The following is a 27,618-nucleotide window of genomic DNA, read 5'->3' as shown; positions in this document are numbered from 1 at the left end:
CTTAGAGCTAGAAGAAAAAAATTACTCAACGTTAAGATGGCACTTGAGGAGATGCTTATTGCTACCTTATAAGTTTCTAATTTGCTGCTGCCTGATATTGGAAATACTTAAACATCACATGGACTGAAAGTTTTCTCTCACCTGAAAGTTGTGAGGGTATCTGAAAATTCTGCCTCTGAAATTGAATCTGTTGAACTATCTGTCAGGGTTTTCAGAGGATTAGTCATAGCCATACTATCACTTCTTAGACAAGTCAATGAAAAACATTATGTCAAAATATGTTTTGTTGATTGACAGAAAAAGCAGAGCAGAGGATGTTACCCCAATATAGAAGATATTGTTCTTGGTAGGAATTATACAGTTGTTATTACTGGATTGAAAAAAATATTACTGTAATTATTCATTAGCAAGAACTGTTACTCTTCCTTCATTTCATTGGGATAATATTCCAGTGTTCTTGTGTAGCCCCGATTCCCTACAGGAGAAAGAAAACCATCAGGCAAAAGGAGATGGAGAGCAGGAAACATGCAGAACAGTTGAAGATGATGAAGAAGACAGAAGATTTTGGGAGGAGCCTACACCATATACTCCAGAATCTAGATTAGAAACTCACAGATACATTGAAGAAAAGCGGAGAGCTAAAGACAATATAAGGTGCTTTTTTGTTTTAATATGTTCTATGAATTGAAGAAAGAGACATTTTCTAAGGTACAGAGGACAGGTGGGTGACTGCCTGACATTGGATATTACTGAGAACTGGCAGCTTAAATCCCTGTTGCCTGTGAAAATAGGCTTATAAAAATATAAATTAAATATTCAGATTGTTCATTTTGCTTTGTTTCATTTTCTGAACTTCATTTATGGTACTCTTTATTTTTCCTCAAATAGGGTTTTTAAATGTAATTTCTCTTTTCAACTCCATTTGATGGAGTTTAGAAGTTTCACTTTTCTGTCAGCTAACTAATATGTTTTGTGTAGTTCTACATTTAATATTCTGCTAAAAGCATTCATGCAGATTGCATTATATAAATGCCATAAGGTCATGCTACAAAATTTTTGCACAAGTGGCATTTCAGGAACTTTTTCTGTGTAACTGAGAATTTTTTCGCATACTTTAGAAAGTATATTTGTCACAAGTAATAGGATTCTTCATGTTATCTGGGCTACTTGGCATAGTGAATCTGAAGAAGTCTGGCCCCTGAAAAGCCTTTAAAACCTTCTAAAGTTGTCACTGTTTTTGCTGAACATGGAAAATTCATGCAGATACTAGCAAAAAGCCACAGTATTTTACTGCTACTGGCTTATCAGTTCCACAAACATTGTAAGCAATGTCTTTTTTTTTTATTTTACTTATATAACATAATTTGTACCAGAGATTTTTTTAGCTGTTCTTTTTAAGGGCATACTTTTTGGAAGTTTTATCAAGCCTAAGTGTTGAAAAAGTCCGTCCTAGGGAACTCTCCAAGAAATCTGGAAGTGTGCATAACTTGTTGCTATTATTAATTCAAGGTCTAACTTGAAGAACTACTGTGAATCCAGATCCTACCCAGTTAGAATTTTGCTATGTTTGGAAGTGCCTTGCTCTACTCAAAAGCAAATGTGTTCCAAATGCTTCCCTGTAAGGATTCAAGGATAGTCCAAATAGTGTTATATTAAAGATAGAATAATTATTTTTGGGATTTTTCTAAATTTTGAGAGCATTTGAAGGAGTTAAATATCCTTTTGGGGTTCGTTTTGGTTTAGTGTTGATGTTTGTGTTAGGTAGCGTGAGAAAGGTTAGAACAGAAAAGTGGCCCTGACAACTTGAAATCCTCTGGTAGACAGAGGCTGAAATACAACTTTCATATAAGTTACTCAGTATAAAAGGGTGTGTATTTTAGTATAAAATTGACATGAACATATCTTTTGAGCAGGGTGGTGGTTTGTTCACTTTTATTTCAAGTCAAGAGTTGAAATTCAGGTATAGAAACTGTTAGCCCACAAATCCCACATGAGAACTCTGATTTATATTGTAGAATAGTATTTAACACATGGATAACTGAATCTTTCTTAAACAGAAATTGGTTTTATATAGTCATTCTAGTAGCTGTACTTGAGTGGTTTTATTTCTTCCTCAAATCTGTTGTATTTATAGACCAAATCTATTTTTATGTTTTTTCCCTCCAAGGGGTTCTAAATCTTAAGTATACTTTATATCCCTCATTAGTGATTTACATTTAATATTCTCTTAACCTTGGACTTATATTAAGAAATTGGTTCAGGAGCAAAAAAACCCAATTTTTTGAGAAATATTTTCTTTTTAATATGCTGGCTGAAGTAAGCATACCCACTATATTGACCAGGTGAAGAGCAGATTAATACAACATGACAATTGCAGTGCTGTATTTTTAACAGCCATATTTTTACCTACATGCAAGCAAGGTTTTTCTTTTTCATGTTATAAGATTCCTTACTCTTCCTTTCCTTGCTAAACATTTAAAGAGGAAAATACCAGTACTACAAGTCTTAATGATCTTACTGTGACCTGCTTTGTTTGGGCAGATAAATTTAAGGTAGCTTTTTTATTGCACTAATTGAAAGTCAGCCATAGTTTGATTGCTGATAGCTGGAAATGGATAGTGAATAAGTACATCATCAATACATCAGGAATATGTATTGTATTTTTTCAAGGAAAAACACAGCAAAAAATTTAATAAATACATCAACAAATAATGTATATGTCTGCACTTGGGCCCTACTGTATCATATTTGGTGCTGCTTGTAATCTTTTGACCATTAAAATTCTTTTTACTAATGCAGAAGTGACCGAGAGGCTGATGCTGTTTGGAGATAGGCCAAGCATTTGTTCAGTAGCAGTAATTAAGTGAGCATAAATAAAATTTCTATAGACTTGCTTAAACATACATCAAACCAGTTAGCAGCAACAACACTTCATGATTAGTTTGACCATTCATAACTAGAATTTTCAGATGTTTAAGCAATCCACTGTTTTCTTGTGGTATACCAGATAATTTGATATATTACTGTTTGATAGTGGATATTGTGACATGCAAAAGAAATTGTTATCCATGTAAGATGTGATATTACAAAGCATTTGCTCATCTTTAGCCAATGTTTTTAATGTGCAGTTGGAAATGTGATATAATCTGCTTTTGTTCCTGAAATAAGTTATAGCCTGAACATCAAATACCAGATAATTCTTACTTCTTACCATGCTCTTTTTTTGCTATTAAACATAATAATAGCAAAATTTTAACCATTAACCATAAACCATTTTTGTTTCTGTTTTGTTAAGGGAATCAAAAAAGAGTGAGAAGCCTCCTTGGACAGTGGTCACTGCAGAAGGAAAAGTTCTGAATGTGAATGTGCCTAAGTATGTAAGGTTAAGAGGTTAAACAGTCTAATCTCTCTATAGCTGATTTGGGAAACTAGTTCAACGTGTGTGACAATACAAAAGTAAGAAAGATGAGAAATTCTTAGAGTATTATATACCTTTTGGGAAAACTGTCTTCTAAATTCGTACTCTGATGCTGGAAAAAGAATCGGTTTTCAGTGAGTAAAGTGTTGAAGATTGTTTAATTTAATATTTTAGTCTTAAATGATTAAACAACTTGTTTTTCTGTAAAAGATATATTTTAGTCTTTTCCCTTCTATGGTAAGGATCTTTCTTGGAGCATCTTGTTAATAGTGGAAAAAGTTTAACTGGTTTGACTATTAAAGGTAAATGTGTATGAGCAGCCACTTTAAATGTGGAAAAAAACATCCATGTAATATTTCTGGACGAAATCATTTTGTCCTCTGATGACAAATGTAAAATTGGCAGAATTGGGAAGGATATCTTATCAGCTTCTGTGGCATGAGGCCCTTGGACACTGAGTGAAGTCCATAGCAACAGAGGCTGATGTTCTATCAGCCTCTGTTGCACCTGGGTATTCGAGTGTTTTGGAATGAGTTTCCAGGGATATCAGCCACGTGTTGTCATTAGTTTCACTTGAACCAAACCTTCATTTCTAAGGGAAAGGAGGAGACTGAGAGCACAAATGTTCCCTTATAAACAGCTCCCCAAAGAGCCTCCTACAAGAGACTGGCATCAGAAAGTAGCCACTTACCTGTCTGCTGTTCTCTGAAGAAGTTTTTCCATCTTAAGACTTAAATAGCTGCAAAACCAAAGCTATGAAAACACTTGTCCTGCTTTCCAAATCTTGGAAATTTATAAATCCATGCAAATTAAAAGAATTTGAAAACCTACATTATATGTAGTACACAATATTCAGTAAAAATATATATATAAATTTCTAGTCCAGAGAAGACAAACCTAAAATAATTTAAATCTTGTGCTAATAGAAGCTGATTATGCCTTTAAAAAGCAGAGATATGTAGACTAAAGTCCTGGCTGTCTTTTTAGAAAAAATACAGGGTTTACTGTTAGCAGCAGACCTGTTTGTGTCACCCAAGTTTTCTGCATTAGAATTTAGTCTGTGGATGTGCCCACGTAAAGCCAGACCAATAAGCATTTTTTTTCATGGCTTCAACAAGAATATCACAGCTCCTCAGTGCAATCTGGCAGTGAATTGGAGAGGCATAAAGAGAGAGATACGAGTAAGCAGATGGCATTCTCCAAAGTTTTTGCTTCAATGTGGAAGTCTAATGTCCATAAGAGTGTCCAGGTTTCTCTGCCGTTCTTTTGGAAGGTTAGGAAGAGAAATGGCTGCATTCTACTGAGGACAGACTATTTCTCTTCCTCAGTTCTGATTAAGCTTCCTCCTAGAAAATTTTACAGTTCTGTCCTCTTGTTCACCCTTTATGTGTTAGTGAATTCTCAAAACCAGTAATGCAGTAAGAGAAAGAAGCTGTTTTGTATTCATTGCACTTTCCCATTAAAAAGACACATAAACTACTATTCCATAAACTTTCTTGCAAATTGACTGTATCAGAATATAGGAGAGAAAAGAGTAAAAAGTATATCTGGCAAATATTTTTAATGGTGAAAAAATTTACTCTTTTATCTGTTAACATTTGAGCATCTTTCCGTTATGTGAACCCAATGTATCTAAGTATTTTAATGTCAATGAAATAGTCCAGATAAATTACTTCAAGCAAACACCTCCCATTTTATACTAATAACTAATTTATAAAAATATTCTCATAGGTGATTTTATTCTGTTTTTTTCTCTACTTTAATACATGGGAAACTTTTGAGCATGTGAGCAGAACTTATAAGTCTAGACTAGATCTCCTTAGATTGTAGCAATAGGTGATGTTTTCAATTTATAACTGGTAAGATTTGTTTATAATTTTAAGAACTCAGCCAGCAGATCACAAACATGCAGATAATACAATCTACAGGCTCATTTTCAACAAATGTGAAGATTATAGAACCGAGGATATTATGCAAATCATGTTTTACTTTGGAAATGCACAGACCGATATCTAGGCAAATTAATTGCTATGAACAAAATTGATTTTTTTTAACATACCATAATGTTAGAATTGCCAAGTTCTGGGCTTTTCATGCATTTTATATCTGATTTTTTTCTATGAAGATGTAACAGAGCAGGCAGGTTTCACCAGCAGATGTCTCTCGTTCTGCATTGACAGAATGAGCTTAATTTTAACTGACCTTCAGCAGTGGGGTTTTTTTTTCATTTTCTTGTGGATTAAGTGGGAAGAACAGAAAATAAATGTAAGAATTACTTCAGTTCAAATGCCAGTATTTTTTTCTGTTCATGAGGCAAGTTGCAACCGTTTCTAAAATGATCACATGACATATTGTCTAAATGGTATTTGTATTCATCCGAACGTGCTAGCAGTTGAAGTGTGCTGTAATGTTTGCTTATTCACTGCAGTTGTATTTATACTGGAAGTGTTTCTTATCATTGTTATTAGGCTTCATTTCTCTTTGAAAGATGATGAAGAAAACAACCAGTTCATCTTGGAACTTGCTGTTTACAGGTCAGATTTCTTTTTTTCCTCTTAATTTTTGCCATTTGTAAGATCTAATACACAGTGTTTCAATTATACTCCTCCCTGTACTGGGGCCTTTTCAAGAGGAAAACAAAAACCAAAGGGGTGATGCAATAAATCTTGAAGCCTGTGCCACAGAAGTGAAGCCAAATAAGCTAAAGACCCTTCAGGCTGTTCTGTTACTCCTGAATGAGGACTGTGTCCTTTTGGGAAGTGATGTTTTCTGCAGTCCACAAGCAGGTCTCCTCCATGCCTGTCGTTTTATACTTACGTAAAATCTTTTCCATTCTTCATTTGCAGATCAGGGTTGTAGGGAGTGGGTTTTTTGCTCATTTTTTGGCCCTAGAAGTGCTCCAGTACAATTCACATCCTTATACTTAAATTCTTCTCCTCCCTGAAAAAGAGCAGGGTAGCCTTGTCCTACTTTCCTTGCTTACTGGAAAGAGTCCATGGCTAATTCTTGAACTATACCAGGGCATTGCATGGAATAAATTAGGTTGAACCAGGCCAAAGTATCATGAAGAGAACTGATAACTATTTGGTAGTATGTATACTTCTAAGCAGTACAATGACCTTTTCCATTCTTCAGGAAGAGGCTGGAAACCCACAAGTTTATCTACCCATAATAGGAACTTGTTAGAATAAAGCTGGAACTAGTTTTACAGCACGGAAATACTGTTCTTGCCAGGTGTTCTTCCCTTAAAGCTCATTAATTTCCCTCAGAAGAGGCCTGCTCCATGTTTCTGAATTATAAGATACAGGCTTTTTGGAACCTCAGAAAATCTGTTCAGGTGCAATAAATTGTTTGATGTATTACAGAATCACAGAATCATTTAGGTTGAAAAAGACCTCTAAGATCATGGAGTCCAACCTTTGACCCATCATCACCTTGTCAACTAAACCATGGCACTGAATGCCATGTCCAGTCATTTCTTGAACACCTCCAGGGATAGTGACTGCACCACCTCCATGGCAGTGCATGTTGTAATGTTCTGTGCTCACTTGTAAGAAATGCAGACTAAATAATCTGAAAAATTCACCTGAGAAGTAATGTTATTAAAGAAGGGAAATGGGGAATACATACTTGTACATTCACATGACTCGCACCAGGTGTCACATGATGAAGAGCAGATGTTAAAGTGGAGTTTTTACAGGTCATAAATTTTGTTTGACAGTACTGAAATTTAAAAGTATTGTGTTTTTTGGGAACATAAAGTATTTCTGTTCATTATTTTCCAGCAAATTCTATGCAAAAAAGAGAAGTCCTATTATAAATTTACTAGTAAAGCCTTCAGAAAGAAAAGTAGGAAAACAATTTTGCAATTTTAAATAGAACATAGATTACTTTTCTTATTAATGTAAAGCACTACACTAATAGATGAAAAACCTTTTTGTTCTCCACAAAGGTTTTGAATTCTTGCAGTTATACAATAGCTAATGGGATGGACTTCACAGAATTTAGACATTATTTTAATGGACATTCACAAGAAGATTGTGTTTTTCTTTCAAAGACTTAAATTTCAGTTATTAAGTTGTATTATTAGAATTTAAAGTTTGTACTTTATAAACTGTGAAATAATCACAAAAGAGGTATATAGTCTACTATAGATTGATTCATGTATTTATATTTCATTCTGAAGATATTTGGACACTTCTCTGCTTGATGTTGACGTGCAGCCAACTTACATACGAGTACTGGTGAAGGAAAAGGTTGGTGTTTTCTTACTACATTCATTTCCAACCAGGAGTTAATGTTTACCATAGTTGTTCAGTGGACTTTGGATTTGATTTGTATGAGTTCCCAATTGTACCTATGCAGAAAGAATATTCTTTAAATACCTGCTTTATTTTGGACCACATATAAACTGTGGACATCCTAACCAGAAGACTTGCAAAGCCTGCAATTGAAATTTCACTGTCTTTCTCTCCTTCTCTCTTCTTATTCCCCCCACACAGTGTACCATAATTCACTTTAGAAGAGAGCTTCCCAGTTGCCCTAGGCTAGAATTTAGCAATTTCACAATCTGGAATTTATAGCTGACAGAAACCAATGGATGTATACTCTTCTGAAAGGGCATTTAAAATGTCATTCCAGTTTTCTCTCTTCTGAGTGGTTTTAATTTTGTCATCAGTTTTTTAAAAAATTCAAAGTACTTTCACAGTAAACCAAAATCCTTATTTTTGTCTGTACCAACTGAATAAACAAAACTTCAGAATTGCTTTACATCCAAAATACACTGGATAATCTTTCTCATTTAATTGCTAATGTGAGTCAAGCATCATTTATAACCTTCTTTAGAAATGTCACTTCAGGAATGGCAGCAATTCAGGAATATACATCTGACTACTTATAAGTAAAAGCTGGTTAGCATGCTAATAATTTATTAGGATTATATAAAGTGAGAGGATTTAGACCTATACTGGCCTTAAAATCAAAGGATGTGAGAGTGATATTTTAACATGTGTTCTGTCCATATCAAAGAAAGAAAAAAAGTTAGCATGATGTACTTCAATCCCGTATTTTCTCATAGCCATTTCAGTTTGTCCTCCCTGAGGAAGTGAAGCCAGACAGCAGCTCTGCTAAAAGATCACAAACAACTGGTCATTTGGTTGTCACCATGCCAAAGGTATGTAAAGTAGTCTGAGGAGACATCACACGAAGATCCTTAAATGTTGTGAGTACTTTGCGAATATTTCTGAGTTACAGGTAACATCTGGCTTGATAAAGATATACAGGCTAGCCTTTCCCATTGGGGCATATTTTCCAAAAAAGGAACATTGCATAAGGACAATATAATCAGAGAGCCAAACCTTAGTATTTATAATCCCTTTAAAGGAACATTATGAAAATCAGTATTAATAGAACTGTTTGTATTTCCTTTATTTTAAACAAACCCAGCTCTTTATGTGCTAAAAGAGACTCTGCAAAACATGCAGTATTATGCAAATGTGTAAGAAGATAATTTTTTTTGAAATAATGAAAATAAGTAACATACCTACTTTCTTTTTCCACTTGTGAAACAATAAAAATAATTCAGTTTTTCAAAATCTGTGTGGCACACATATGTATGAAGGTTACATTGTTGTGCAAATAGAGACACTCCTGTCATGTCTCATGTTTGGAACAAGAGTTGTTTAATTCATTTCTCCTTCACACTCTCCCTGGTTGGAAAGGATCCACTGAGTAGTTGTACAAAGTGTTGTAGTCATAGAGCAAGAAGGTTGTAGCAATTCAATATTTCAATTGAAACTACTTGGAGCAGAGAGAGAGCTGGAAGTTTTAGGGAGGTAGAGTTCCAGAGATGAGAATGAATTCTGTGATGGGGTCCTGGAAATTGAGGGAGAGGTTAATCAAGTGTTTTTCTGCTATTATGCCTTGGGAAGGTTGGGCTGCTTTTAAGACCTTTAGGACTACATCATATACTTTCAGTTTTCAGAGTAGGGTAACCCTGCCCAAGGATAGTTTTTTACAACCCGCCCCAGGAAAAGGGGAGGAGGGGTAACTCATGTTTTTATCAATAATTCCCTTGGGGTGGATTAAAGTGAAATGACACTGAATAATCAGTGTCTGAAAACAAAGTTTATTTTAACAATTTTGTATCAACAGGTATGCTAGCGTTTTGGGTGTTGTCATACAACAATGCAACATAGAGATAACCTTTGGGGGGGAGAAACTGCTTAGAGGAGAGAAAAAAACAGGATTAGAGTAAGGGGAAAAGAGAAGCTGAGAGTGCAAAAGAAATGGATATAGTCACCGCCCACTGTATCCAGCGATGGAACTCATTTGGTTAAGGTCCATATTTTGTTAATGTTCAAAACTCACTCATATGAGAATTTATGCTTTCATAAATTTATTTGAAAATGAGGCCTTGACATTTGCCATTTTGGATAATGTCATTTTCAAATGTATATGAACAGTCTTGTTTGCTACTTACTTGTTTGCATATTTTAAGTGCTACCAGCTTTCTATCCCATACCCTGCTTTTATTACTCATCCATCTTGCTAGTTCTTTGTGGATGATCAGTGCCTTAGAAAATGTAAATATTTCAGAGAGTCTTTGGATATATATTCAACTCTGCTGCCTGCCTAGCAAGTCATACCTAAATCAGCAAAATTAATATTAGTTCTTTGTACTGTGATTGAGAACTGCCTTTATTCCATTATTAACTTTATATGTAACCTGCCTTAATATTTTGCTACACCTAAGTTTTTTACCTAGCCTGAGAGTCTGGAGTGTGCTTCATCTCAGAGGACCTGATTCTCAGGTGTCTGTAAGACATGAGGAAAGAGAAGTACTATGGAATAACTGGGTCAATGTTCTCAGCTTTGCCTTGGTTTGGTTAAAAACTACTTGAGTAGCTTGGACACAGCAAGAGACGCATGATCGGAGTGCCGCATGGTCTAATGTCTTTGTTGTCATTGGATCCAAACACCTGGATCCTGGAAAGCAGCTTTGCAGAAAAGCACTGGGGAGTCTTTGTTGCCGTGAGATTGAACATGAGTCAGCAATGTCCTCTTCTGTCAAAGAAGACCAATTGTATCCTGACCTGCATTCGGAGTGTTGTCAGCAGGTTGAGGGAGGCAATCCTTCCCCTGTGTTTGGCATTGCCGAGGTACACATGGAGAACTGTGTCCAGTGCTGGGCTCCCCAGTGCAAAAGAGACATGGACATACTGGAGAGAATCCAGCAAAGGGCCATGAAAATGATTAAGGAACTGGAGCACCTCTCCTTGAGGAAAGGTTGAGGGAGTTGGGACTGTTCAGCCTGGAGAAGAGAAGGCTCAAGGGGATCTTATCAATACGTGTAAACACTTGAAGGAAGGGTGCAAAGAGGCACAGCCAGGCTCTTTACGATGATGCCAGTGACAGGACCAGAGACAGTGGGCACTTCCCTCTGAACATCAGGAGACAATTTCTTACTGTGAGGGTGACCGAGTGCCTGCACAGGTCACCTGGGGAGGCTGGGAATTCTCTAGCCCTGGAGATACTCCATCTGGACGTGGTCCTGGACAACTGGCTCTAGGTGGCCCTGCTTGAGCAGGAGGGTTGGGCAAATTGACATCCACAGGTCCCTGCCAATCTCAACCATTCTGTGATCCTGGGAATTTCATGGATTTGCTGACAAAAGATGGATTTGTGTTACTTCACAAACAATTGCATGTAATACCAACCTATTGTTCTTTTTTCTATATTGTAGTCACAGAGTCTGTTCTCTTCCACCAGGACTGAATTACAGTTCTCAGGTTAAATTTTTGGGATACATATACTTTTCAGATGCTTTCTATCCATAAAAATTTTATTGTTGTTATTATTAATAGGATATAATCTAGGAAGTGTGGTATAATGAATAATGATTAACAACTGGAAGACCAATAGGTATTTTTCTTGCAGAATATTGTGGCTGATTTTATCAACAATGCTTGAGAATACTAATTTGAGATCACCAACTTAATGTGAGTTCCTTTTAGTAAGATAATTGGAAGACCAGAGTTCATGCAAATTCTTTCAGGCTGTATCAATAAGACAAGCCTAGTGACTATATTGCACTACATTTAATATTTCTGTTCCTGATAAAAAATTATCAAAATAAAATTATTTGCAACTAGATAAATGGCCTAGCACATTCCTTAGGTAACTGAAATATTAAAAAATGCCACTGACCTAAAAATAGTGTCCTATAACATGCTGCTTGCCATAGTATCCTAAAAATATCTCACTCTTCTCAGTAACAGAACAGAAATCTAACTGAATTGTGTTTTTCACTTTCTTTAGTGAGTTTCTAATCAAGTTACTAAACCTTGCACCATTCATCTTCCAGCCTGTTCATAGTTCTCAAGACTTTAAGAAGAAAAACAAAACCTCTTTCCTTGCCTCTCCAATGACCTTGCCACACCACAGATGCTGGAGATAGTAAATTCCACATGAAGCAGAAGAAAGCAAATAATTTTCACCTTCTTTTCTGGGAACATTTTTTTTAACTGTGCTGTTTACTACACATCAAATCCCACAGAATGGGTGCCTTTCTAAGGCAGTGTCTATTGACATTTTTTTGGAAGGTCAGCAAAAGAACCTGAAGGACACAAGGTTCAGTGAAATGATACAGTGACACTTTTAAAGTGTAGTGTTTGTGCTGTAATAATCATCTGTACAGAGATTTTGCATGACTACATTGTACGTGCTTCATATTCTGGGAAAAATATTTGTGACTTGAAGCTTTTCAAATCTTGAACATCTGTTCCTGGCAGGATCATCTTTGCAGATGATGCAGGAAAATTAAAACCTGAGAGTTTCTTTAAAAGACTTTGACCAAAATTGGCGTATATGATTTTATGAAATGTCATCATGGATTACACCAGTAGCATTTTAATTAATGTCTGAGAAAAAGCATCAAAACCCAATATTATTAGCAAGCAGGTTTAATTTAGGGTTCTGAGACATTCTGTGTCATGTTTTAAAACTTTCCTTTTCTTATTTTAGTGAATCAGAGAGAAAAATTTGAACTTTTGATCACAAATGAATTCTGACAGCTTTTTATTGCCTGGGCCTTCAAAAGCATTTAGAAATGTAAAGATCAGTGAGAGTTAAACTCCTTAATTAATCTAAAAATAGAAGTGGTATATATTATGCATGTCAGTGTTATTTTATAGAATTACATTATATAATTCTCACTTATCTAGGTATGGTAAATGTAGTAATATTTCATTACCATCAAAGGCATGTGGAGACATACAACTGTGGAGCCCTGGAAATCTAATAATCCTTCAGAATAAATGTGTTTCAGTGAAACTCTGTTACTCAATGGAATTCCCATTGTAGAAGAAGAAAGTACTGCAGGAAAAAAATGTGGACTGAAAATATGAATAAAAATACGTTTTTCACATATTTCTACTGGTTTCTCAACTATACTCCAGATTCTGTTTAACACACCTATGTCTAACACTCTCTGATAATGATCTTAAAAATGGTGTTGTTTCTGTTTTCTAATTAATGTAAATATTAGAAATAGTTTCCTAGAATAACTTCCAGAAAGCTTCATCATATTAATTTAGTCCATCTTCCTGCATACCACAGGCTTTAAATTTGACACAGTTACCTCTGTACTGAGCCCAGTCTTACCTTTGGCCACAATTGAAGCTATGGCAGTTCTGTTTTTCAGAGCAGTTTTCCTCAGTGATCACTGTCACTAAGAGGTGGACAGTCAGTTACTGGCGTGGTGAAGCTCACATACCATTTTTTCAGAAAGAATTAAAATTACAAAGTATTCCTTAGTTTTTGGTTTGTTTGGTTGGGTTTTTTTTAACTGAACAGAGGTAGGAGGACATCTTTTGAGCAGAAGAACTTTTATGTCAAGCAATATTTGATAATTGATAGATGTTTTAGTAGGCAAATCCTAATAACCCTTACCTAGGTTGCAAGATCAGTTCTTGTCAAGGAACTATCTTCTGTTAAGTCCAGAACTAGCACATTTCTTTACCATCCTTGATGATGCTCTGAGGGCAAAGTAAGGAACACGAGTCTCAAGGGGATCAGTGGAATAAATTATTTTAACAGAACAGAACACTTGAGGGCCTCCTGAGAAAAGAGGGTACAAAGAAACAGACTTTACTTCACCAGAGCATATAGAGAATGAAAGGGCATCAGCCCCTTCACACTGAATTCTGGAAACAAATGACAGAAGCTACAGGTTTTGTCTTATTTCTTGGGGGCGTTAAAATGGAGACTCTAAATTCACAGAGCTTCTGGAACAGACTGCTCTCAAATCAACTACACTATGAAATAGTCAATAAAATGAACTATTTGGTGTGCTTCCTGGTCTTCTTCTTCCTTTCAAATGCTTAAGGGATTCCTCTCCCATGATGTTGTTAAGAAGGGAAAAAGACTCCTTTGCAATGAGATAACACATCTTCCAAAAAATGATGGCAGACATGTTTTCTTTGAGAAGGGGAATTCACTTGGACTTTGAAGTTAAGATTCTGTTTTAGCAAAGATGCTGAGGGAGTTTGTGGTCACTTGTAATTTTCATAAAGAGTGAGGAGAAGTCCAGACTGCAGCCGAGTCTGTAATAAAAATGTCTGAACAACAAGCACATGGACACCAGAACTGAAATGTAAGCGAGAGGCATATCATGAATCAATTAGTTAGCTATGGAAAAAATAAGTAAATGCATTATTAACATGGTACTAAACAAGACAGCATATATTTAAATATGAATAGATGTATATATTTAAATACTCTCATATATATATACACTTTTATAAATGTTTGACTATAATTTCATTCAGATAATTTGGTTAAATTTGCCTTATGTCTGTGCTTCATGCTGAGTGAAGAGTGTTAAAATCTATAAGAAAGAATAAATATCACAAGAGAAAATTTATGCAGACACTCTCAATTTTCTATTTTTGAGAGTATTTAAATGCTTGTGAGCAAAGTGTCAACTTTTATGAGAATTATTTTTTTGTCTGTTTTTATTTCAGGCTAAAGAAATAATCCTGGCTAAGCAAAAACTTTCAGCTTCAATTAAACATTCTGACTGCAATACACTGCAAAAAAATGCGAGAAGGTAATTCCTTTTTTTCTTCCATATTTGTTTTATTTTTGTCAGTGTGTTATTCACATGCCAGAAAATGTGCTTCTTATTATGTTATTGCTGAAAATAGGAAAACATTGATTTGTGTAGAGTAAAACTATTTCTATAAGCTTTAGACTAATAGCCTGTCTGGTGCTGCTTATAAAGTGATCTCCTCCAATAGCAGAGCCAAAAAAGCACTTACTTCTGCCCATCGGTTTTGTACCACCAGCTCATTCAGATTATTAACTGGTATATACTAAAACTAAATCACCTACTGAGAATGGGCTCTGCAGAGCTCCTTGCTATGGAACCCAAGTCTGAAAACCTTTTAGAAAGCAATGATTTCGAACCTCTGTCATGAATGTATTTTCTACTGTGCAAGTAAATAGGTTCTGAAGGCAATTCTGCAAGGGTTTATAACATAGATCCATCCTGTTAAATGTGGTGTAAACTCCAGCTCTTGAAATCTTCCAGTTAGTGACTGCCAGAAGCAAGTATCCATGGTGCAGGATTTTTTGGTTTTACCCTTAGCAAGTATTAATGTAGATGGACACTAGGGTTGATGGACACTTGACCGAAGTAAAAATACTTGATATCTCTTTTAATCCTTCCTTTTCCTCTTGCTGTAGCCAATGGTATTTATATCAGAATAAGATAACAACAGAGTTTGTTAAGCTGTTTATCTGTTTATATTTGAAGTGTTGCACTTGTTTCCTTGTTTGATATCATTGTGGTGAATGTTGACAAAAAGACTAAGCAGATAGTAAAAAAAATGGTTCTGCAAGCGTCAGTTGTAATTAACACTGCTTGTTATTTCTAATAAAAATCAGTCATTAACTTCTTTTCTTTAATAACCTGCATCATGAGAAGATAGGGCAACTGTAAGAATTTATTGAGGTAACTAAAGAGCCACAAGGACTGCACCCTGTCTTTAGTCAGCAGTCATCACTACAGTGCATCATCTTGATTACTGAGTATTTCAAAAATTTTTAGGAGGTCCAATCTAAATAGTGGATTCTTACTCTCCATTATATTTGTGAAGTCATGACGGTCAGGGGAAGTCCCTGGTGACTGGAAAAAATGGAAAGATTGCACCCATTTTTAAAAAAGGGAGGAAAAAAAGAGGACACTAGGGACTAGTTACCTGTCAGCCTCACCTTTGAAATTTCTACTTTGGGAAGATTATAGAACAGATCCTCCTAGAAGCTGTGTTAAGGCATGTGGAGGACAGGGGGCTGATTCAGGACAGCCAGCACAGCTTCCTCAAGGGCAAGTTCTGCCTGACTAACTGAGGGCCTTCTATGATGGAGTGACCACATCAGTGGACAAGGGAAGGGCTATGGATGTCATCTATCTGGACTTCTGTAAAGCCTTTGACACAGTCCCCCACAACATCCTTCTCTCTGAATTGGAGAGAGATGGCTTTGATGGATGGACTGCTTCAGTGGATGAGGAATTGGTAGCATGGTTGCATCTAGAGGGGAGTAGGCAATGACTCAATGTCTGGAGGGAGATCAGTGATAAGTGGTGTCCCTCAGGGGACAGTGACATAGACAGTGGAACCAAGTGCACCCTCATCAGGTTTGCCAGTGACACCAAGCTGGGGGCTGCAGTTGACAGACCTGAAGGACAGGATGCCATCCAGAGGGACCCGGACAAGCTTGAGAAGTGGGCCCATGTGAATGTCATGAGACTGGACAAGACCAAATGCAAGGTGCTGCATCTGGGTCAGGGCAACCCCTGGTGTAAATAAAGGCTGGGGAAAGAAGGGATTGAGAGAAGCCCTGAGAAGTACTTGGGGATACTTGTCCATGGAAAACTGGACATGAGCTGGCAATGTGCACTTGCATCCAGAAAGCCAATTGTATCCTGGGCTGCATCCAAAGCAGTGTGGCCAGCAGGTCGAGGAGGGGATTCCCCCTCTCTACTCCACTCTGGTGAAATCCCGCCTGGAGTACTCCATCCAGCTCTGGGGTCCTCAGTACAGGAAAGACATGGACCTGCTGGAGCCAGTCCAGAAGAGGACCACAAAAGTCATCAGAGGGCTGGGGCATCTGTCCTTTGAGGAAAGGCTGAGAGAGTTTGGGTTCTTTAGTCTGGAAAAGATAAGGCTCCAGGGAGCAGCCTTGCATAATAAAGAGGATCTTATAAGAAAGATGGGGACAGATTTTTTAATAGGGCTTGTAGCTACAGGACAAGGGGTGATTGTTTTAAAGTAAAAGAGGAGAAATATATAAGAAAGAAATTTTTTATTATGAGGATTGCCCAGAGAGGTGGTGGATGCACCATCCCTGAAACCATTAAAGGTCACGTTGAATGGGGCTCTGAGCAACCTGATCTAGTTGAGGATGTCCTTGCTCAAGTTGAGGATGTCCTTGCTCATTGCAGGGGTGTTGGATTTCAGTGCAGTTTTAAGTAATTTTGAATATGCTTCCTGCAGATTTTGAGGGTTAAAATATTACAGGGATGTATATCGCAAAAGTAGAAGTAGGAAAAGAGTCTCTGAATTACAGCTCTTTCTAAAAATAGTAAGTTTTGACCTCTTTAGTTGAAAAGTTGCTGAGTAGCCAGATGTTAAAAAATTTGCTGAATAGTTGTCTCTTAGATTACAGAACATTCATTACAGTGATTACACTTGACAGCTACAGATGTCTTAGCTAAATGCTGTCAGACATATAATCTGCTAAACTGTAATGTAGTGCTTTAAATCTCTTTAACTCTTGTTAGCTAGATTACATGATGATACTGTCATTACTTCTGCCACATATGAGGGATTTCTTGTGTGACTGTATACAGAACTGTATTTCAAACCTTCAGAGAGGCGAGTGTCTGTGGAAAGAATTTGACAGAGTGATTTATTACACTTACAAAGCCTCTATCAATGTAGCTCAGTATGCCAGTTCTTACTGGAACTGGCCTCGCAGTTCAGCTGTGAGGTACTGGAGTTGAGTTCTCCAGAGCTGCATGGATGAAACTCAGTGGTAGGTAGGAACTCACTTTTCTGAATAATACTGGAAATTTTAAGAGTAACAGTTACATAAAGTCAATAATCCTTGTCTCAGCTTTAGACTATGCTTCCTTTAGCATACTGGAAAAGAAAAAAATGGAATAAAACTCAAAATGTCTCTAAATGTAAATATACACACACTTGAATTCCTCCAGTGAAGAAAGATATATAAGAATATAACTCTTTTTTCTTTGTTTTTTGGGGTTTGTTGGGTTTGTTTTGGTTTGTTTTTTACTGTAGATCTTAATATATGGAGGTTGAGAAATGCAGCCAGAGAATGGATTAATTTGAAGAGGCAAAGGAATAGAGTGGCAATTTCTGCTTCACAAAGCAGAATTAAAAACTAGTCAGCAAGTTTCGATCTATACACATCTTCTATAATGAAATAAGGAATGTAAGGTAAAGGTACTTTCTGTTTGTGTGGTTCAGGCATTGCAAATCTGACTGCTTACTCCAAGTGTCTTTTTCCTCTTAGCTAAGCAGGAGTGCACTGGATGACTAAGCCAGCAGGTGCTGTCGAAAATATTGTGCAATGCATTAGGCTGGAAATCTGACTTGTGTTCTACTGGAATCAGTTCTTGGTGGCAGTATATAATGTGTGCCTTTTTACAGAGTTTTTGTTTTGATGGGTTGTGTGGTTGGTTTGTTGGTTTGATTTGGTTCTTTGTCTGGATTCTTAAGGGGAAAAAACCAAAAAATATACTGCTGGAATATCCACTCTGTCTACTGGAACACCCATAAATGTCTTTGAACAGTTTCAGCAGATTTCACTAATTATGAGAAACATAAAATATGTAAAATTGCCTCTAAGTTATGTTGAACTTGGGACCAGGAAAACTTGAATGTTTTTAATCCCTGTATTGGATTTTAATTCTAACCTTTTTCTAGCAAGCATATAATGATAAGAGTCATTGGCAGAACTTCCTTTATGGTTTGCAGTTTCATGGTGATAAACAAGCATTACTTTACTTTCCTTGGAGAAGTTTTTGGTTTTAGTTGAGCATTTTTTTCATTTATTAACAAATAAAGAATAAAAGACTGATTCTTTCAAAAACTCTCTATGGTTGTCTCACTTGAGATGTAACAGTTTTGCTGAAGATGAGACATACTGAGATGTAGTGTTTGCCTTCGTTAAGTACCTGGGAGTAGATCACAAATCTTGAGTTGAATAGATTTGCAGAATTAATATTTTCTGGTTACAAAGTTTGCTATCTGTCATGAAGACATTGAGAACTTCTAGAATGCAAGTTATATTGTCTGGGAAATAAGGAATCATAGGAACTGTAATTCAATTGACTATTTAACCAGAAAGTAGAGTCAGGTATGACTAAGCAACATATTAAAAAGGCTTTTTACTCAAATTAACCTTCAAGTATGGACTCATTTACATTCTCATGGAGGCATGGAGCAGAGGGTATACACCTCTATCATGTGACTAATGAGGAGAACAAAAGGTGGGGTGCCTCAGAAGTGATTTGAAAATTAATTTTCAGACACAGGCCTCTGATAATCCCTAACTGTAATAAGGGCAAGGAGACTTCAGAAAGGTGCCCTTCTGGAGGAAAAGCATTCTCAAAGACACTGTTCAGTAAGGTCTTGGTCACTGCAATCTGAAGTTATCTCCAGTGTGTATATGTGACAAGGACAAAAGACTGAGGGTAGAGATGAACTTTAAAGTCATGTTCTAAAATTCCATAACTTTGTAGACAACTTTGCTAGAATAAAATTTTGTGTCACTATAAGCTTCCCTAATGTTTTACACACTAGGGACTCGACTTTGGCTGACAAATTGAACAGTGAAAGGGGTGAAAATAAGATGATATTACAGCCACATGCAAAAATTCAGAGTCAATTTGCTCATTGCAGGTATTGGAGCATATTTCTTGCTAACAGACGAGGTCAGTTTATTTAGTATCTTGAAGTGATTATGCGTAAGAAGGTAAGGGATGGAACAGTGAAGTTTAAAATGTCACAGTGATTATGATTTTCTGTCTAACTTTTAGAAACTTGGACTCTACTGTTATATACGGTCTCAGTCTGATGAATCCTATTTGTGAGATGTATTTGTCTTTTAGAACAGAATGACCCAGACGTCATCAGCCTTTCATTTATCAGAACTGCTCACCAGTGATTTGTTGGTTCTTGGTTGTAGTTCAGTCCCTGAAAAATGAATTCGATTTTACCAGTATTTATATTTTTTCCAATGATCCACTCAGTCTGGAGACTCTAGTTATATTTTCATTTCTCTGTGTAGAGAGATTTGAAAGGCCTCTTATACAATGAAAGAGGTATTACCATAATTATTTGCTTAGATTACCTAGTAGATTTTTCTAAGTCTGTATTTTCAAAAGTTGAGACCGGGGTGTGGTAAAAGTCATACATTTGCCATCAGTTTTTGACATACATAAATGAAGATTTGTCTCTCTCTAAGCTCTCAAATAAGATATTCGATATAACAGACTCATTCTGTTTTCTTATTCAAGAAAAGGATTTATTAGTACTTTTTCTAAGATGAAATTATTTTTATGCTGTTTCATTCATAATGTTAGAAGACTGGAAAAAGTGTCTCTTCAAAGCAGTTGGTTGTGACTTGTAAATATCTTTGGATATCCTGGTGCCAGAAACAAAACTTTCAATTAAATTTCAATAATTGTATATTCTGGATTAAACATATGAGAAATCTTTAGCAACTTAAATTTTATTGAAATTCAGAAGCTGAAGCAGGGGAATGTAACTGTCAAACATTAAAGTATCAAATATGTGCATTAAGAACTGTGTGAACAAAAAGTGTAAATTATCAAGAAATACCGAATTATCAGATATGTGCTCTGTCACACACCAGATTGTTCAGCAGGCTGCTATAGTTATGCAAAATGGAGGGACTAACTTTCTTTATTGTGGTCTTCTCATTTTTACTTTAAAAGCATTATCAAACTGTGTGGAGTTAGAAATAGCCTCTCAAAGGAACATAAATACCAGGAAAAAAGAAAGGATTTAATCCAGTATTATTTATTTTTGTATGGTGCTCTTGTCTTTAGACCATAATTTTTTGAGTAGAGAACATCCAACAGCAGGTAGTAGTGCCAAAAACTGTGACCATCTTCTTTTAAACCTGAAGTAATTTGCAAACACTGAGATTTTCAGATCTGTGCTCTGGCTGGTCCTGCAAGAAATATCACAGTTGTCTTACCATTGCTCATGGAAGAGCTTCAGCAACAAGATGATTTTATTTCCACTAGGTAGAATTACATGGAAAAAACCCTAATTCTTTCTTGCAAAAATGTTCAGGTGGGTTAGTCTTGGTGTCATCAATACCCAGGCTCTTTTTGCATGGATTGCATGATGAGAGGAGCAGATTCTCAGCAGATACTCTGCTGTAGCTGCACTGACTTCAGCATAACCGAGTCTTCTTGTCAGCCAAAGCTGTATCATGGTGGTTGTGATCCCACTCTGAAACTTTACTAAACAAGTATAGAATGTTTGAACATGTTCATGTAAGTATGTAAAAATCCACTTCCTTTCTGGAAAAAAATCACCTCTGCTTGATTCTCAGTCTTACCTGTTGTCTGTTGCTAAGACACTTCCAGGTTACGTATTGATGGAATTTTGAGAATGGCTGATGCATATAATCCTTTCACAGCTTGTTGATGTGGATTGTTACTTATGAAACTACTGTTAATTCATTTCTGGTATACTGAAGTTTATTCTGCTACTAAACAAACTACTCAAACTCCACAGAGTTTTTTGTATTTGAATGACTAACAATTTGTACAATTTTAGAGCTGCTCAACAAATGTGAAATACCACTGCTCATTAAAATACTTCTAATCAAGGAAATTCTTTTCTAATGTGATGGAAACAAACACTGAACCTAATTTATTTTCATATTTATGATTTTTCAGCTTTTTCTGCAGTACTTCAGATTAGTGGTTAATGATTAGATTAAGATTCTGGACAGGGTCTGCTCTCTTTGCCATCTCACCAAGAGCTACTGAAAAAGTGATTGCAGGTCACAGCACATTTCATAAATTACACAGGAAGCAAAAATGTCTGTTAATTTTTGGGGATGAACATTTTCCAGAATGTTGCCACAAATAGAATCCATTTTTATTTCATTAAATAGCATAGTGTAATATATGGAAAAAATCTAATCTTATACATTGAAGAACATTCAGGGTAAAGAAATAAGACTTTTCTTGTATTTGTTTTCATTGCTCATAAAATTCTACTCTGAGTAGTTTTATGCCACTATTTGGAAAAGGTTTATCCAGGTTATTGAAGCAGGCTGCTTCTCTGGTTGTTTTCCCCTCAGCAAAATGATCAATTGATTCCTGTAGTACAAGAGAAATCCAGTGGCATAGGGCTGAGAGGTGGTTGGGCTGGAGGCTGCCTCTTCTTTCGTCATGCTGTTCTCAGCACAGCATAGGAGGAAACCTCCCATGATCTCTTTTGCTTCTTCACTGGGACAGAGATCCTGCACACAGATGTGGGCTGGGATATCTGCTAAAATCTGACAGAACCTTGATGGAGAAGCAGATGGAAACTGCTTGGCAGAACTCTTCCTGTTTTAATAACTAAAGATGGTGTATTTTCAGTTAAAAATCTTTTAATATACTTTATTTACATGCTTTCATCATCTGTGTTGTGATCCCAGAAGTGCATTCTCTCATAGAGTGACTTTGCCTCTTTTCTGTTTGTTCTAGTTCTGATCTCCTGGGTAAACACATAGTTTTCTCACATCTGTCTTGTGCCATACTGAGCTTGGAACTGTGACCCAAAGTACCACTCAGTATACAATGGAGCAGGAAGATGTACAAATCATGTTGTAATTGGGAGAAATTAAACAACATTGTAGTATTAAATTTCCATTTTGCTATTTTTTATGTAAACACAAATTGCATGAAAGCAAGCTAGATTTTTTTCCATTTAATCATTGAGCTCCTCTATTAGAAAAGAACAATGAGATTAAATGCTGAAATACAGAGAGTATATTTCAAACCTTTGATCATCATGTGATGTGGATAAGTTGCCTTAATGAGTGGCCTGTACACATTTCTAAGTGTAATCTAAAGGAGTATCCTTAATAGCAGTAGAATCTGAAAATTTTGTTAAAACTCTAACCTTTCTTATAAATTTTTTTTCATAGTACAAACATGATGAGGATTGACATTGCTAAAACGTAAAAATTAGATGATCAAATCAAAAAGTTTACACAATTTTGTTTTCACTCTAAATAAAAGTATTTCTGTTTTCCAAAGATGAATATGTCACATAAAAATTAATAGACAGCCAGTGTGTTAAAAATGAAGAGAAAAAAAATTAAAAAACAATTAGATTAAAAAAATGTTCTTACATCAAAAGCCAACCATTTGTAGTGTGATACCAGCAGTCACCACGTTCTGATATAAAACAAATTACACATATGAAAAATTACATTTTGATGTTCGTAGACTAAAGATTCTTTTCTACAAAATCTTAGAGGTTTTGTAGTACTTTTCTGGGTTTACACTGAGGTTTTTTATAGTAATCAATTTTTAAGTTACAAGAACTCTTAATCCTGGTTTAATTGGACTTAGTAACAACTCTCACACTAAAGTCAATCTCTTTATAAACAGGCACTCAGAATAGAATCATGGAATCATAGAATAAAGTCAAATAGTTCTTTTATATTTGACATTGAAATTAAGTTTTTTCCCATTTGTTTCCCTCTTGTTTCAGGAGTGGAAAAGTTGAGAAGTTAGAAGTGGATCCTAGTAAATATTCATTCCCTGATGTGACAAAGATAATCCAAGAAAAGGAACGAACTGGGCAGGGACCTATAAAGCTACATCCAGAGAGGATTACAGAAGTTAAGAAGAGTTGTGTTGATTTTGAAAATGATGAAGATGTTCCTCCCTTAATTTGAAACATTCTTAAACAGTCCCTCTCTCTCTCTATATATATGTAGTGTGTATGCTTGAGTTGATTTTGGAACCCTATGTGTAAAGCAAATACAATAGAGCTGGAGCTGGAAATATCATTACATTTCTTATCAATAACTTTTTTATGCTTGTGGTTTTTGCTGAATTTTCTGTAAGTATATTGCTATATAAATTCATTTTTCTACATTGCTTACTTAGTGTGAAATCAGAATGGGAGTCATATATCAGAGATTGTCATTTCTTCAAAGAATTTACTGTCTGGGTTGAAAGATGACATATTACTGTAGAAAAAGAGAGAAGGAAGGAAGAAAGCACTTGTAACTAGATTTATGATTATTCTTATTAAACTAAGGATAGAAAAAATCTCTGTGCATTCCTTCAGTGTTTTCATTTTCATGAAGGACAACAGTAGAAGAAAATAAGGCATTAGGAGAGTGAGAGACATTGCTGTAATCTACCATACATCAGTGGATTTTCCTGCATAATGCACAGCTCCTGGATTCTGGAGCTGGTTTAACAATGCCACTCCATGAAGATTTTGGGAGAGAATAAAAAGAAACTTCAAGCAAAAAGTGACCTACATTACCTTGCTAATGCTCTTGAAGTTGTTTCTTTGTAAAGAAAGACTTCATTTGGTTCTGCAGAAAGAAAATGCTTCAAATTTAAATCAGCTTTTGCTTCTAGTCAAATGGGATAGGGCAGGCAAATTTAAGTCAGGAAGTATCAAACCGCATTATGTGGTTAGAACTTGTTTACATCCTTAAGATAGAAAATTAATAAGTTGCAATTATAACTGAACCACTAAAATGCCACTTAAAATATAGTGTTTAAGTAGCAGTCTAGATTCAGATAGTGCCCATAATACCCTCAGCACACAGTCAAGTTCATGACACATTCTTTAAAAGTGCTGTATTCCTAATTGTGAAAAACATCATGCAAAAAAACTCAGCAGTTTGAATGAAAATATTACTATTGAATTCTGGGAATTTTTAGCCACTCTGAAGTGCTTTACGATTCTTCGCAGATGTTTAATATAAGATAAAGATAAGTAGTCTATCTTAAAGTGCACTGAGGAGAAGCAGAATATACCCATCAACTCAGGCTGATGGCTTGAACTGATGCATTTTCTTCGGTTGCAATTTGAAACGGATATAGGATTAAAAAAATGAAGTTTCATACTAATGCTGCCTATACTGAGAGCTGAAAAGAAAGTTTATATATTACAAAGACATAGACCAAAGTGGAATTTGAGCATCGTGTGATGTACTGGCATATCATCTCAGATTTTTCTTATGAACTGACTCAATTTTTCCAGTTCCAGAATACATTCTTCCATGATACAAGCCTCTCGGTCCTGAAATCTATTTAATTAGCTCTGCTCTGGTTAATGGAGTATAAAAACATCAACTGCTTTTGCAATATGTCCCTATTCACTATAAATGCCTAATTGTGCCTAGGAGGAGAAGCCAAGGAGGGAGCTGCAGCAGAGGCACCCCGAGGGGAGCTGGAGGAGGAGGAGGAGGGCAGGGGGGAGCTGCAGGTCCTGGGCAGGGATCACCCCCTGGCAGCCCCAGGAAGACTTCACTGGAGCAGAGACCCCCCTGAAGCCTGGGGGATCCTAAAAGTTGGTGCTATTTTATGTAACTGTGCAGCCCTAGTAGGGAAACAAGCAACAATGTAATTTTTACCAGTCAGATGGGCAATTCATGTTTTTGTTTCTTTTCAAGTCTATTTCTTTTTATCTTGTGTGGGAGTATGAATATTGCTGTGTGGCAGGAAGAATGTAGCAATGAACCATGGGAGTTGTGGTCTCCCGGGTTCTCAGACAATATTTGATTGTCATTGGTTAGAGGGTCACGTGACATGTTCAGGTGTGGTATTTAAACCTTGGCAGTTTGAATAAACGGTAATTCTGCTCTGACACCTGTTCGTGTCTGAGTGGGGTTCGTGCCTTGAACAGCACCTCAAATGGCCGTCCGATAAGGGACTTCAGCAGGTTACCGGCAACCAGGAGCAGCAGCTCTGGGGAACCTGTCCGGGGGTGTCCATATCGCCAAAACCAAAAGGAAGAAAAGAAAGAATTCAGCGCACTGGGTTACCTCTGCAAAAAGGAACAAAAAAGGAAGAAAAAAGGACCAGAAGAAAGGACAACAGAGCTTCAGCACAGAGGTAACCAAAAATTGGCGAATATGGGAGGGTGGTTTACCCGTCAGGAGGGAAATACTCCAAAAATCAAACAAACAGCTGAAGCTATCTCTCAACTTTTACAAGAACAGAGTATAACCATAGAAGAAAGTAAGTTATGGGACTTGTTATATTGGATTTCGTTGCATGAACCTGCACTACCTCTGACTGGACCTTGTCAAGTGTCATCTTGGAGGAAAATAGGGAACAAAATTATTGAAAAAGCCAGTGAGGGAAAAACAGACGCCCTCAAGAATTTGGCTACATGGAAGGACATTATGATAGCCTTGAATAAGCACTACAGAAAGGCAAATGCACCCGGGAGAGTGGACTTCCCCCCCCCTCACTCTTTTCCCCTCAACCCCCCCCCTTCAACCCCAGCCCCCCCTTCGACCGAGTGGGGCAGGGGGAGAATGCACGTTGGTCAGGGGGGATGGGGGGGAGGAGGAGCCCTTGGGGGGAACAGTGCAGTGGCAGCGTGTGGTGTGGAGGAGCATGGCTTGGGGGCTGGCAGCATGAGCATGGCAGCAGGGGGGGATGCTGGCTTTATGCCAGCGCCCATGGCTGCAGTTGAGACCATGCCATACAGAGCAGCAAGCAGTGCTGCTGGAGCCGGGGACCGTTACAGAGCAGCGTCCACCCCTGGACCGTTACGGGGTGACCGTTACACAGCAGTTGCACAGTCAACGTGCAGAAGGAGAGTGGCACCGGAGGCACCGCCATGTTGCCCCTCCCGCGCAGCGGAAGTGAGGCCACCTCCCCCAGGTTCAAGTGTTTCGCCGGGAAGGGGGGAGAATGACTATGATGGACAAATGGACAGCGAGTCTATAGAGGACACAGAAGAGAATCTCCTAGCTCCCTTTAGCCAGGGCGGTCCACTAACACCCTTTGGCTGCGCAGCAGCCATGAGACCACTGCAGAACAACCACGCAGCAACATGGACACAGCAAGCTTACTCTGACCGTGAGGCGGAAGTGAAAGTGCCTCTTCCGTCACCACCAGTTCAACCAACTCACAACAAATGCACAACAGTTAAAGCATCACTGTGGCTCTCCTACCCAGAAACCAACCCACAGCCCTCACCAGCCTCAAAACAGCTTCTATACCGAAGATGGCCTGATGGAGGAGGAAGAAGAGATATTGACTCCCTAGAAAGTTTAGCTGAGCTGTGGCAAACTGAACTCAGCGAGACAAGAGAACCAGAAAAAGGACAAGCAGTTTTGAATCCTGCAAAAGAGGAAGAACAGCAAACATGGCTACAGCTACTATTTCAGCTCGAGGAAGAAGATGCAGACTGGGAAAGCACACAGAACATCTGCCTACCCAAGCCCAGACCATCAGCAAAGTCAAAGCTACCGACGTTGAAGTGGACAGCACATGTACTGACTGCGTTGCTGGCGATTACAGCTGTTGGTTTTGTACTGCGAGAATTTCAGCTGGAACAACACCATCCACCTCCTGACAGAACCAACAACCTAGAGGTAACATTGCAAAACACAGCAGACATACAGCTATCAACTACCATGTTTAATTTTCTAAGTCACAAAAGGACAACTTTACTAATTGACAGATTATCTGCTATTATAAAAAGTTCTTTTGTGTTCCAGGGGGTAAGAATAATAATAAGAGGGGCCCCAAATCAAGTATTTACTTCTCACTATTTTAAAATGCTGTTGGACAATATGCCATACACAACATGGAAAGCCAAACTTAAACAAGTAGCAAACAGACAACCAGTTAGAATTTCAACTGCAGAAACACATAACTCTTTATACACAGTCATTGCAAGAGCCTTGAGAAAGCAAAACAAACAAAACCCTCATACAACACAAGCCCAAAGATGCTCCACAAAGTTGCAACATACAATACACACCTCTAAATCCACTCAAAATACAAACATGCAAAGATACCACTGGACAGTACTGCCTCAGGGCATGAAAAACAGCCCGATGATTTGTCAAACAGTGGT

At 37.1% G+C, this 27,618-nt stretch overlaps 1 protein-coding gene across 4 annotated transcripts in view; it reads left to right on the top strand.

Moving 5' to 3' along the window:
* DNAAF11 (dynein axonemal assembly factor 11) overlaps positions 1-23,828 on the top strand; it is a 34,556-nt gene extending 10,728 nt beyond the window's left edge. For all 4 annotated transcript variants that reach the window (XM_027712044.2, XM_039381884.1, XM_039381885.1 and 1 more), the window contains 7 exons: positions 466-654; positions 3,296-3,373; positions 5,887-5,952; positions 7,605-7,674; positions 8,496-8,591; positions 14,443-14,528; positions 23,263-23,828. In XM_027712044.2, the coding sequence (XP_027567845.1) occupies positions 466-654; positions 3,296-3,373; positions 5,887-5,952; positions 7,605-7,674; positions 8,496-8,591; positions 14,443-14,528; positions 23,263-23,449 (772 nt within the window). In that variant the 3' untranslated portion in view covers positions 23,450-23,828. The remainder of the gene's footprint in view (positions 1-465; positions 655-3,295; positions 3,374-5,886; positions 5,953-7,604; positions 7,675-8,495; positions 8,592-14,442; positions 14,529-23,262) is intronic.
* The last annotated feature ends 3,790 nt before the right edge of the window (positions 23,829-27,618 follow it).

Source organism: Pipra filicauda, unplaced genomic scaffold (genome assembly GCF_003945595.2).
Source record: "Pipra filicauda isolate LSUMZ 115617 unplaced genomic scaffold, ASM394559v2 scaffold245_size1146780_pilon, whole genome shotgun sequence".
Classification (NCBI taxonomy): domain Eukaryota; kingdom Metazoa; phylum Chordata; class Aves; order Passeriformes; family Pipridae; genus Pipra; species Pipra filicauda.
This window is presented reverse-complemented; position numbering and strand designations above follow the sequence as displayed.